An 11610-nucleotide genomic window follows, 5' to 3' on the forward strand; every position below is an offset into this window, starting at 1 on the left:
GGTTCCGTTAAATCAATACACGCTCGATGTTCTAACTCACTTGATCATATAAATGCGCATGTTTTTTTTTTCTTGACACTCAATGAAGCAGTATACTGGTGTGTTCCCTGGTGGTCTTACTTACTTACCTGAGAGATCGTTACCTGTAGAATTAACCTGTTTGGCATTGTTTGCTTTTGGATCTTTCAGGGGAGAAGCAGCGATTAAGCTTTTTCTCTCTCTTCTATCTTTTCTTATACTCCTTTCGTAATAATAATAATAATAATAATAATAATAATAATAATAATAATAATAATAATAATAATAATAATAAATATCCTTTATTGATTAACGCCAAAGGAGCATCACAATAAATTGTCTGATATATCGATCCGCGTGTGCCTTTGTTATCTATTGCAGTCCTTGGTGTGTCTTGGCTGAGCGAGGTTATCATGTAGGAATTGGCGAGCATTGTTTTGTCTTACACTCTGGATGTGATGGATTGTCTGCCTTCTTCCTCGGTTGTGAAGTACAGAGAGAGAGAGAGAGAGAGAGAGAGAGAGAGAGAGAGAGAGAGAGAGAGAGAGAGAGAGAGAGAGAGAGAGAGAGAGAGAGAGAGAGAGAGAATTTCACATACAGTTGTATTTTGTAACTTAACCGATGTCATAATATTTAAATATAGTATTCTTATCATTATCTCACTAAAAACAATAATGATTCTTTTTGCCTTATTTTCAGGTAAGTGAGATGATTGAACATTTTGATGAGCTGTCCTGTGCAAGGTAAGAGAAGAGAAAAGAGAAAAGAGAGAGAGAGAGAGAGAGAGAGAGAGAGAGAGAGAGAGAGAGAGAGAGAGAGAGAGAGAGAGAGAGAGAGAGAGATTAGTATTTTTCGTATGGTCATCCTGTGATATGATATTTTTGAGGGCAATTAATCATCCGCATATGATCTGATTTAAGTTCTTTCATCTGCCCGTCAATATTAACGAGAGAAAAAAATTCATATAAAAATCGTTTATTTTGCTTTGTGTTTCTCGTTGACGAATAATTATTACTGACACACGAACACCGCGGGATCTCGACTTCCTTTGTTAACGTTGATTAGTGTCCCTGAAATGCAACAGCGGCGTAATTCGCTACTAGTTTCCGCGGACACACACACACACACACACACACACACACACACACACACACACCTTTTCTTTGATATCATTTTCTTCATAACACGACTGTCAGATCATGTTTGGAAAAAGTACATTAATCAAAAACATGACTTTCCTCTTTCTCTCCCTTCTTTCATTGTGGACGGCAATAAGTTGGGTTTTTGTCGGTACATTTCCTTTCAGTACAGCTCGCCCGTGAGTACACAATACAACATCTGTATAGCAACGGGAAAATGTGGTCAGAAAGTTGTTTGACTTGGCACGCTAATATGGACAAAGTAGCAAAAGAGTTACTATGGTATGTGTGTGTGTGTGTGTGTGTGTGTGTGTGTGTGTGTGTGTGTGTTTCTTCCCTCCTCCTTCTATAGGTAACTCGCATAATTCACTTTTACATCACCCTTATTTTTTTCTCTCTCTCGCCTTAATATCGTACTCAACCCTTTTTTCCGCCATGATATCTCTTGTTAACATTGAGGTCACTGTAATAATTAATTTAGATGGACATCAGAACAAATGAATATGAATAACAATTTCATCTTTGCTAGAAGATAGAAACACGTATTTTAGAGACAGTAGTACGAAAAAATAAATCTTTTAATAGTTGTAGTTGATTATGAGACATATTGATTAGCATTGAAAGGGTTGATAATATAACTACATTAAGTAAAGTTAACACCAAGGTCACAGAGGGAACGAAGACAGTACTGTTGGGATGACATTAAGAAATAGCAGCCAGCTTGCATCTAGATCTCAGTGAAGGCAGATGTTGGTGGCTCCCTCAGGTGTTGTGGAAAAGTAAAAGTTGATGTAGCTGTGGACAGAGTTTGGCTCTTTATTCACTTGCTCTCCTTACTCCCACTAGTGCTGAAAGTTAACTCCTTGTAAGTGTTTAAAGAAAAGTTTAAATAGCTTTGTTTTACTCTTGAATTGTTCCCTTTATTTTAATTCATTTGTATATTTATGAATTAATTTGTTTGTTCATTGGTTTATTTATTTATCTATTTATTATTGATATTTTTTGGCAATTGGTTCTTTCAGCATCATGTAGCACTAGTCGTTAAATAATCATGAGTTATTTATGAACTAGAGACATTACGGTTAGATATGGCACTATGAAACTTGCATGTGAGTGCTTAGGAAGATCTTTCACTTAATAGAAAATATTGTAGGTCGATAGCCGCATGCGTAGAATCTCAGTTCCGTAAATGTAATTTAATAATAAATGTAATTAAATAAATAAATCACTCAAATTGTAGGTTAACGAAATATGACCTTAAAAAAAAAAAAAATTGTACCTTAACATTAATTTTTCATCAGTTCTTAGCGAATTGCATGTGCGTCTTTGAGAGGGTTGCGATGAGCACCAAACAGGAAACAGTATTATACTCGTACTTGAATTCAGAAAGATCAGCACTGATAAATCTTGGTCGATGGAAGGAACCTCATAGATGAGACACGAATAATGATGGAGGAATAATCAGCAGTCAGCGTAGTCAGCGGGATCCAGCAAGGCCAGCTTCCTTCCGTCCTCACATGTGGTGAACATTGGATCGATTTGTGCAATGAAAGACGTGTTGAGGAGCCACGCGATGTCACACCCGCAGACGAGAGGATTGCCTGGTCAAGGAGAAATTTGGGTTGAATATTCTTTCGTCATTGACTTAGGGTTTTCAAGTTCATCCGAACCTAGACTTCCTCCAAACTAGACGAAAAGATACAAGAGTAGGGTTATCCCGCAACCAGGCATGCAGATAGTGGGAATGAGAGTGGGGGATCTCCACGCAACACCGCCATACTGCACTCACTCACCCCAAGGAGTGATGTTGACGCCCTCCTCTAGCAGTGGACGCCACACCTCCTCCGGGAGTTCCGTCAGCTCGTTGCGCTGCACCTCCACCGTTCCTCCCGTCAGGCCTGTGGGAAGTCTAGGCCGTGTAAGTGAATAATTAATGTGGCGGTGCTCCCACCCGTCCAACAGTCTCCTTTTTCCAGTTTCACCGGATATTTTTTTCTTCACACACCGCGGCGGCGATGTCCTGGGTCTCAGAACCATGTTATTAACCATCATTTCGACTTAACCACGAGGCAAGCGTTCTGGTGCACCCTTGGGAAATATATATTTTGGCATAATCATAACGTTATCCAAGGGACATTGCAAGAGAATAAGGAAAATGGATTTCCAACATCACTTTTACTTTAGTTTAAGCAAACATTACGACAGGAATATGATTTTAAATGTGATGTAAATATTAATAAACACGGATTAAATCTTCTCTGGATTGGATAAGCTTCGGTACATCATTTAAGAACTTTAGAACATAAGAATATAAAGAAAGCTCCAAGAAACCAGCAAGCAGCTCATGTATATAGTATACCTACCTGCATCCACTATCTACCCTATCCCATAATTTTATGTAATCTCTTAAAACCCTCCATTGACTTGGCACTTATAGCATGATTACTGATTACTCCGTTAAGCTTTCTTATTTACTTACATATAATCAAAGGCTGACTCCCTCTCTCTCACTGCTCAAGTCACTTTGTCTTCTTTCCACTAAATTCACATTTCTTATTCATTCTGTTCCGCTGAATCTAGAAGTATTTGGAATCACGATGTGGTTTGTACTGACCTTCCTTCTTTTCCTAAGCTGAGTGTTTTTTTTTTATGATTTCCACAATGCCAAAACTGGTCAGAAAATGAAAGTCTCAAGGTTGATACCCACCTGGAAAGGCGTTCGGGGCGACCTTACTGATGTTGTTGAGACTGAGGTAAACTGAGCCTTGGTCTGAAGGGAACTCCACTGCTGATGCCGGCACCTCCGTCAGACTGTTCCGGAAAAGATAGACTGTGCTCAGGTGCGACAGGTTTGCTGAAGGTTCCTGTTGGAGCAATACAAAGGAGTCCTAATGGAGCGATCCATTGTACCAGCGTTGCGTTGAAAACAAGGAATGTCTTTTAGTCCCGTCAGCATCATTAGTCCCTGAAACTAATTAATTCCGGCATTGTAGGTCTTAGTACTTAGCGTCTAGCTGGTTTATTTCTGAGTTGCATTGAAGTAATAATGAGTTTGGAAGCTTTACTCTTTATATCATCCATACATAATTAAGGATTTCGTGGAATCTTGGTGCCTCGTTCAGTAGTGTTAATTTTATTCCCAGACTTGACCTCCTTACTTTGAATCTCGTTGTCAACACACAAATTGGAAGACAGACCAAGGGTTTTAAGTATAGATTCTTAATTGTACTGGTAGGTTGCTCTGACCATCAGTACACTTTTTTTTATACATAAGTATTTACAAAAAAAATATTAGGTTTCACTTGCTAACTTGAATATTAACCTGTACTAATTGGTTTGTGACTTATTGCGTGTTAAATTACTGCAAGTCTCGTGATTTTTTGTATGTGGCACATTTCAAGAGACTAGCACCTCAACAGCATCACAAATATCCTCTTCAAACGAGAATGCCTAAAGTGTTAAGATCTTTATATATATATAATATATATATATATATATATATATATATATATATAATATATATATATATATATATATAATATATATATATATATATATATATATATATATATATATATATATATATATATATATATATATATATATATATATATATATATATACATATATATACATATATATATACGAGTATATATATATATATATATATATACATATATATATATATATATATATATATATATATATATATATATATATATATATATATATAATATAATATATATATACTGGTAGAATGCAGATAGAATGAGTGTTCCTTTGTGTCGCTCGCACTTATTTTGCCTTCGGTAACCTTTCTCTACTGATGTTGGAGGGTCTTCAAGGGTAAATAGGAAGTAGATAAAAGCTGAAAACCGTAGATAACGTGTGAAATGAACGGTGTTAGCTGAAACGTTGGTTTATTTGTGTTTGTATAGTATCTCTAGTTCTTTTAGACTCTTTTCATTTAGATTCCATTCTTCCATCGGCAAGGCGAAAAGCAGAAAACAAACATATAACGAGAACCAAAGACAAAATGGTCATAAGGAGAAGGAAGAAGAAAATGTGGACGTGATGGTGTATCTTGGTTGTGTGTGTGTGTGTGTGTGTGTGTGTGTGTGTGTGTGTGTGTGTGTGTGTGTGTGTGTGTGTGTGTGTGTGTGTGTGTGTGTGCACACCAGAGTAATTACATGAGTAAGGTTATGCTTTAAAACAGCAAGAAAATTAGCAATTACCTTTCAGCGCAACATCTACGTACTAAGAGAAAATACTGGATAAGTGAACCAACCAAGTGACGCACCTGGAATGATCTGCTGAAGCTCTGTCTCTTGTAGGTAGACAACTGAGATTGCCGGCGTCCCCATGAAGGTGGAGGCGGCGACGTTGCCCAGAGGATTGTTATTAATGTACAAGTTTTCCAGTGTATCAGAGGACAGGTCGGGCAGTTCATTAAGGTTATTGTAGGCGAGGCTCATAGACGTTAATTTGGAGAAGTTAGAGAGGATATGGAAAGGGAAATTTGATATTCGGTTGCCGTTAAACATAAGTCGCTCCGCCGTGTTGAAGCTGGAGGTCAAGGCCGCCTCCCCCACTGACTCCAATACGCCCCCGGTCACGTAGATGTTGGTGAAGGAAACCTCCCCGAACACACCATCGGGAAGCGTCGTGAGGAACTGGTTATGGGAGATGGTCAGCTTGTCAAACGCCTTGATAGGGAAGAAGGCAGAAAACACACGCGCCAGTTCACTTTCGTCAAGCACCTCGGAGCAGTCCATCTTCAACGACAAAACAGAGGAATTGGAACACACGCAAGGGGAAATATCCTGCGGCTCAGGACAGAGGGCGGCCTCTTCCTGAACCGTGTCATCGCTGCCCCACCAACTCCACCCCTCCGTCCGCATTGCCACAAATACCACGCTCACAGTGATTGCTACGAACCTCATTCTTCTGGCCGAGGTTTCTATCCTGATAGCAAAATAAACCAGCACCAAGACAAACCAACGAGTGTGCGATTGCTCGTGTCAACCAAAGGTGTGGCGTGACAGGTGACGTGAGCCTTCTACCTGGGGAACACTCGCAGTGGGAGCGGACAGGTGGCAGGTACGAGGTTAGAGATAAGTATAAACACACCCAGCAACCTGTGTCTTTTCAGTGTCAACAATGTACCTTGATACTGGGAATAGTGTTTATAACTCACATGCTTCTCGTTAATTAAGGTATACACTAAAAATACGCCTCTTCCACTCTAAGCAATTACTTGCTCGACATGAAAGTCTGTTAAGGGTTTCTGCTAATTACATTTATAGGATCTGACGAATACACACAAGCGCTTCTATAATGACCTTCTACGTAATACTTATGATGAATGGGTTGAAATGATACTCTCATACACATTAATATATAGGTGAATGAATAGTTTCTTCTTTCAGTTCTTTTTAAGGTCATGTATTTGTCTGTCATGGTATACATGCAAGAATGTATGATAAAGATCTACAAATTATCTCATACAAATCAGTACATATTATATACGTATATGAATGAATAGTTTTCTCTTAGACTTTTCTAAGATATAAGAATGTATGGTAAAAATATACAAATTGATATCAGCGCAGAGACAACATGAGGGGACATTTATAAAAAGCAAAGCAAATTAAACTTATGTAAACTCAGTCTGTGTCTCTCTCCACCACCGAAGCTGAGGGGAAGAGGCTGGCTCAAGTTATCAGGATATATTTGGTGGCACAGAAAGGTCAGGTGTCATCGCCCACGGTATTAAGATCAGTACAGGCATACGTACACACCCACGGTGCCTAATCCCATGCAAGTTGTGAATATCACTTGTAAAGATATAATTTTTGGGGTTCATAAAAAGAAAAGAGACTGGCTTAGGGCAACAAAAAGGCGAAAAACCTATTACTACTACTACTACTACTACTATGTACTGTCACTACTAACTTCCACTGTTTCATCTACAACATATTCCCAAAATTCTCAACAACACGCAGTGGAAGGGAGAATAAAAATAACCCACTTAGCTGTTTGGATGTTGTTTACAGTCTTACATTTTAAGTACCCCGACGAGGAGCATAATGCGCAGGCAGTGTACGACTGTTAAGAGGGAAATAAATAAGAGTAACAGGGAAATAAGAGGCGGTAACATAAAGAAGCAGCAGCATTAAGAGAAAATTTAAAGGAAGTTTTGCTGTATGCGTGAAGGAGAATATGAGAAGGTACCCGGACCGGCCACAATGCAGAGAGAGAGAGAGAGAGAGAGAGAGAGAGAGAGAGAGAGAGAGAGAGAGAGAGAGAGAGAGAGGGAAGGTGAATGGGTGCAGCGTTTTTATCTCTCTCTCTCTCTCTCTCTCTCTCTCTCTCTCTCTCTCTCTCTCTCTCTCTCTCTCTCTCTCTCTCTCTCTCTTCTGGCGTGAGAGCGAGTGAATAACGTTTATTTTTGTCCGTGGTGTAATGAAAACTGCGGTGGCACCCGTCAGGCCGCCATTGCTTTCACGTATGTGTGCTGGTAATTGTTGAGCGTGTACGGACGGATGACTGCAGCGGCGGCGGTGGCAGCGATGACGATGGTGGTGGTGCCAGTATAAGAGAGGCCAGGAGGGTAATGGGAATGAAGTGGTGGTGAAGAGGGTGGTGTCCTGAGAGGAAGCTTGGTGGTGGTGGTGGTTGTAGTTGTGGTGATGGTGGTGGTGAGTGTCGGGTTGGCCGGAGAGGAAATGAAGTTCGTGCGGTGATGGTGGTGGTGGCGGTGTGCTATGAAAATGGACAGCAGAGTATCTCAGCTGATGATGACAGTGTTTTGACAGGCGGGGAAAGACTCGACATCTATAAGCAAATACTCTCTAGAATAAATAGATAAATAAAAATAAGCAAATAAATTACCACTAGTACGTTCTTCAGTGTTCAGACGTGGTAGCTCATTGATAAAGGACTTGACTGATCTTTCAATATTATATTATGGAGTTCGATTCTTAACCCGGAGTCCCTTTGTAAGATAAAATGAGTTTTCGTATAAAGCAAACAAGGCTACTTAACTTTATCTGTTTACCATGATGGTTGGCCCTTGCTGTGTCATCTTGATCATGACTTTGACTCAGATTTTTTTAGATATTTTTTCGTTGTTATCCATAAACCAAGATTTTTTACAGAGCATTTTCCCGTTCTTTCTTATTGTGTTGTAATTTATCATCAACTCTAATTAATTATACGTGTTCGTGTTTGTTGTTTTAAATTTTTGTATAGTTTTTTGGTTCAGTGCTTTTCCGTTTTCTTCTTGACGTCTTAATAAATGTTTTCCATTCATCTTTTTAATCTCAGACACGGGACAGGAAGACGCAGAAAAAAAAATATATTACATTCTGACTTCCCTTTGCTTCTTAATAAGGCAACCAGACAGAACTAGTGACCTTCCTTGCCTCTAATAACACCCGACCTCCCTGCGCCTCATCAAGGCATTCTTCCGCAAAAATATGAACGCTTTACCTTCTTTTCTTCATCCTTTCACCGCATTAAACACTATTGTACCAGCTCTAAGGCGCATCTCGACTGGAAGCTTTCACACCTCTGGCTGACGAGAACTGAATGACGTTTGTGATATGAAGTGCCCTTCGCTCTTATTTACAGCCAGTTTTTATAATTTTTCTTAATAAGGTGGTCTCATTCGCCTCAGTGCCTCTCAAGTGCAAAGGCTGGAGATGCACACTCGAATTATTTGCCCCCTTGATTAAATTCTCATGTTAAAAAACTTTTGAAATATGATGATGGATTCATCTTATTTGTTGTGGGGTGTGACTTGTATTTAGACTATAATGAGGTTGTCTATAATTGCCATCATCTACTCGTCAGGGAACAGGGCGTGAGGTTCAGTGTGTGAGGCTCTAAATGAGATATTCTTGTGAGGAAATTATTTTAATGGTAGAATCACGAATTTCATCCTCTGAGCTGTGAATTGTAATTGCTGTATGTAGACACGTGTGACTTGACTTGAACGCTGCAGTAGGTTATTTTCATACTGCGTCTTCTTTAAAAAATTGCATCCTTTTCCAGTAAGATGCGACGTCTTATTCTACGACATCTGGCAGCATGAGGGAATATGTAGAGTAGGTTCGTGTTAGTAAGCGAACTTGCAAACTCATGTACCATACGTGTATGATATGTGCTTTTTATAATCTATATAGTGTCTAACAAGAAAAAAACTCATTTGTAAGGTTTTTGAATATGTTTCAGCTTGGTATTGTAACACTCTCTCTCTCTCTCTCTCTCTCTCTCTCCTCTCTCTCTCTCTCTCTCTCTCTCTCTCTCTCTCTCTCTCTCTCTCTCTCTCTCTCTGCCCGTAAAACACAATACGAGCACCGCTTCAGCTGGCCCCCTTTCTTCCCCACGACGCCCTAATGGAGGCGCAGGGACACCCGATCACAAATTTTCACCACGTCGGAGGAGGAGTGCCATTCCTCAGACCAGTATCACCATAACGCTTCCCAGGGAAATACTGGTTGTTGTGACGAATGCCTGCTTACTGCGTCCCCGATCCGCCTCTCTTGTAGATCAATACCTTCATATTTTCAGGGCCTGTGTTGTGTGTGGCGAGGGGAAGGAAGGAAGGTGGATGGGTGATCATACCTGCTGCTCACCTGCTTACCTGCTGCAAGGGTCAGAGAAATATAGGAGGGATTTTTTTTTTTTTTCTTTTTAAGATAAGTATCGGGGTAGCCTTGAGAGGTTGCATGGTTAATTAGGTCTTTTTCGCAGAGAGTGAAGTTATTCCTGGTGTCCTTATTTTTTTTTTTTTTTTCGTATCTGGTGGGGAGTTTTCTTTTTCTTCCTTCTTCTTTTTTTCTTTATCTTTTTTTTTTTGTTTTTGTTTATTCCTCCTTATGACCTAGTTGTTGTGGTAGTGTTTAGTTTGTCAGTAGACTGCGACTTCGATCTTGACTTCGGCAATCTCTAAGTAGCGCTCTCGTAACCTTACACGGCGTCATGTGGCCTCACTGTTGCGGCCTCATAAAACACTCGATTTATATACTTATATTCTCATTTTGCTTTTGCATTCTTCTGTATTTATCTTCAGCATATCGTGTCCTGAGTTGGCATGACAAAAAAAGACGACGATGAATGGAGAAGAAAGAGGGAAAGATTAAAGAAGGAAGTTAAGTAGGACGCTGCATTGCACAAACAGGAAGACGTTCACGTGAATGAAAAGACAGACGCGTGGAGGGAGAGTAGCTGAAGACAGAAAATAAAATTTGTAGATATTAGAAAAACTAAGAGGAAAAAAGTAAAGGAAAAAATTGAAATACTAGAATAGTACTACTTGTAGAAAGCAAAAAGGAGTATGGAGTTCTAGCGGCTGGATTCTAAAAAATACGTAGAAATTGTGAAGCTAATAAAGACTAAAAGGGGAAGTAAAGGGAGAAACTTGGGGTGCCAGAATGGAAATATTCGTTGAAAGCAGAAAGGAATGGCTGCTTGCAGTTGCTGCGTTATAAAACTATGTATCTTTGTTTCTTCGTACCCGAGACAGTGGGAGGCCGTGTTGTGGATGGCGGCACACGCATGTAATGTGAGGGAGTGGTGTGGGAGGGCCGGGGATCGCGTGTGTTTCTTTGCGTTGCTGGAGTTTAAATAAATGAAGAAAATTTGATTACATTAATGAGAAACAGGTGCCTGGTAGCGCGGGTAAAATGGCCGCGAGAGAGAGAGAGAGAGAGAGAGAGAGAGAGAGAGAGAGTGTGTGTGTGTGTGTGTGTGGGGTGGAGATTAGAATAATATTATACATGCATATGTAGATTGGAATTATGAAAGGTTACATTTTTATTTAGAAAAATATGAATATGTTTTTAATCTCTCTCTCTCTCTCTCTCTCTCTCTCTCTCTCTCTCTCTCTCTCTCTCTCTCTCTCTCTCTCTCTCTCTCTCTCTCTCTCTCTCTCTCTCATCACGTGTTTTCCGCTCTGTTTTTTCCTCTTGATTTTGGTGTTTGTGTGTGTGTGTGTGTGTGTGTGTGTGTGTGTGTGTGTGTGTGTGTGTGTGGTTGACCGTGCGTGCAGAATTAATGTGTATCGTTGTCCAATATGTTTATATACTTTTATCTACCTAAATCTAAATCTACCAAAAACTCACTTGGTAATTAATGCAGAACATGACAATCAAACCGCCTTTATTGAATCTGCAAAGTGCATTTTATAGTTTGCTTTTTCTATCATCTTGACGATCGGTGTAGACTCGCAGCTGCATTATTTTATTACTATCGTTCTATCTACTGCAGTGGATTCATATATTCTAAATATTGTAAGTTAACCTAGGGACTATTGACTGCATCATAGTTCTTCTGACTGATATTATTTCAAATGGAAACGGTGTCAGAAACCACGATGTATTTTGTATATTTTTATTCTTCACATGGAAATGTTGTGAAACCGCTGTATTATTTCTTACCGTGTATG

The 11610-nt window shown here is 39.6% G+C and overlaps 1 protein-coding gene across 1 annotated transcript; it reads right to left on the bottom strand.

Annotated features, from left to right (window-relative positions):
- Positions 1 to 530: 530 nt before the first annotated feature.
- LOC135107126 (oplophorus-luciferin 2-monooxygenase non-catalytic subunit-like) lies at positions 531 to 6457 on the bottom strand. Its single transcript, XM_064016836.1, has 5 exons — positions 5458 to 6457; positions 4982 to 4995; positions 3865 to 4021; positions 2951 to 3055; positions 531 to 2758 (listed from the first exon to the last, which is right to left on the bottom strand). The coding sequence occupies exons 1-5, from the start codon at positions 6098 to 6100 to the stop codon at positions 2619 to 2621; spliced, it is 1059 nt and encodes a 352-aa protein (XP_063872906.1). The 5' UTR covers positions 6101 to 6457; the 3' UTR covers positions 531 to 2618.
- Positions 6458 to 11610: the final 5153 nt, after the last annotated feature.

This window comes from Scylla paramamosain, chromosome 14 (assembly GCF_035594125.1).
Source record: "Scylla paramamosain isolate STU-SP2022 chromosome 14, ASM3559412v1, whole genome shotgun sequence".
Taxonomy (NCBI): Eukaryota; Metazoa; Arthropoda; class Malacostraca; order Decapoda; family Portunidae; genus Scylla; species Scylla paramamosain.

Coding starts and splice junctions, on each gene's coding strand:
- LOC135107126 (XM_064016836.1), bottom strand. CDS start 6,100: ATGAGGTTCGTAGCAATCACTGTGAGCGTGGTATTTGTGGCAATGCGG. Junction 3,056..3,864: donor CGCCCCGAACGCCTTTCCAG/GTGGGTATCAAC, acceptor GACTTCCCACAG/GCCTGACGGGAGGAACGGTG. Junction 2,759..2,950: donor CGTCAACATCACTCCTTGGG/GTGAGTGAGTGC, acceptor CTCCTTGACCAG/GCAATCCTCTCGTCTGCGGG.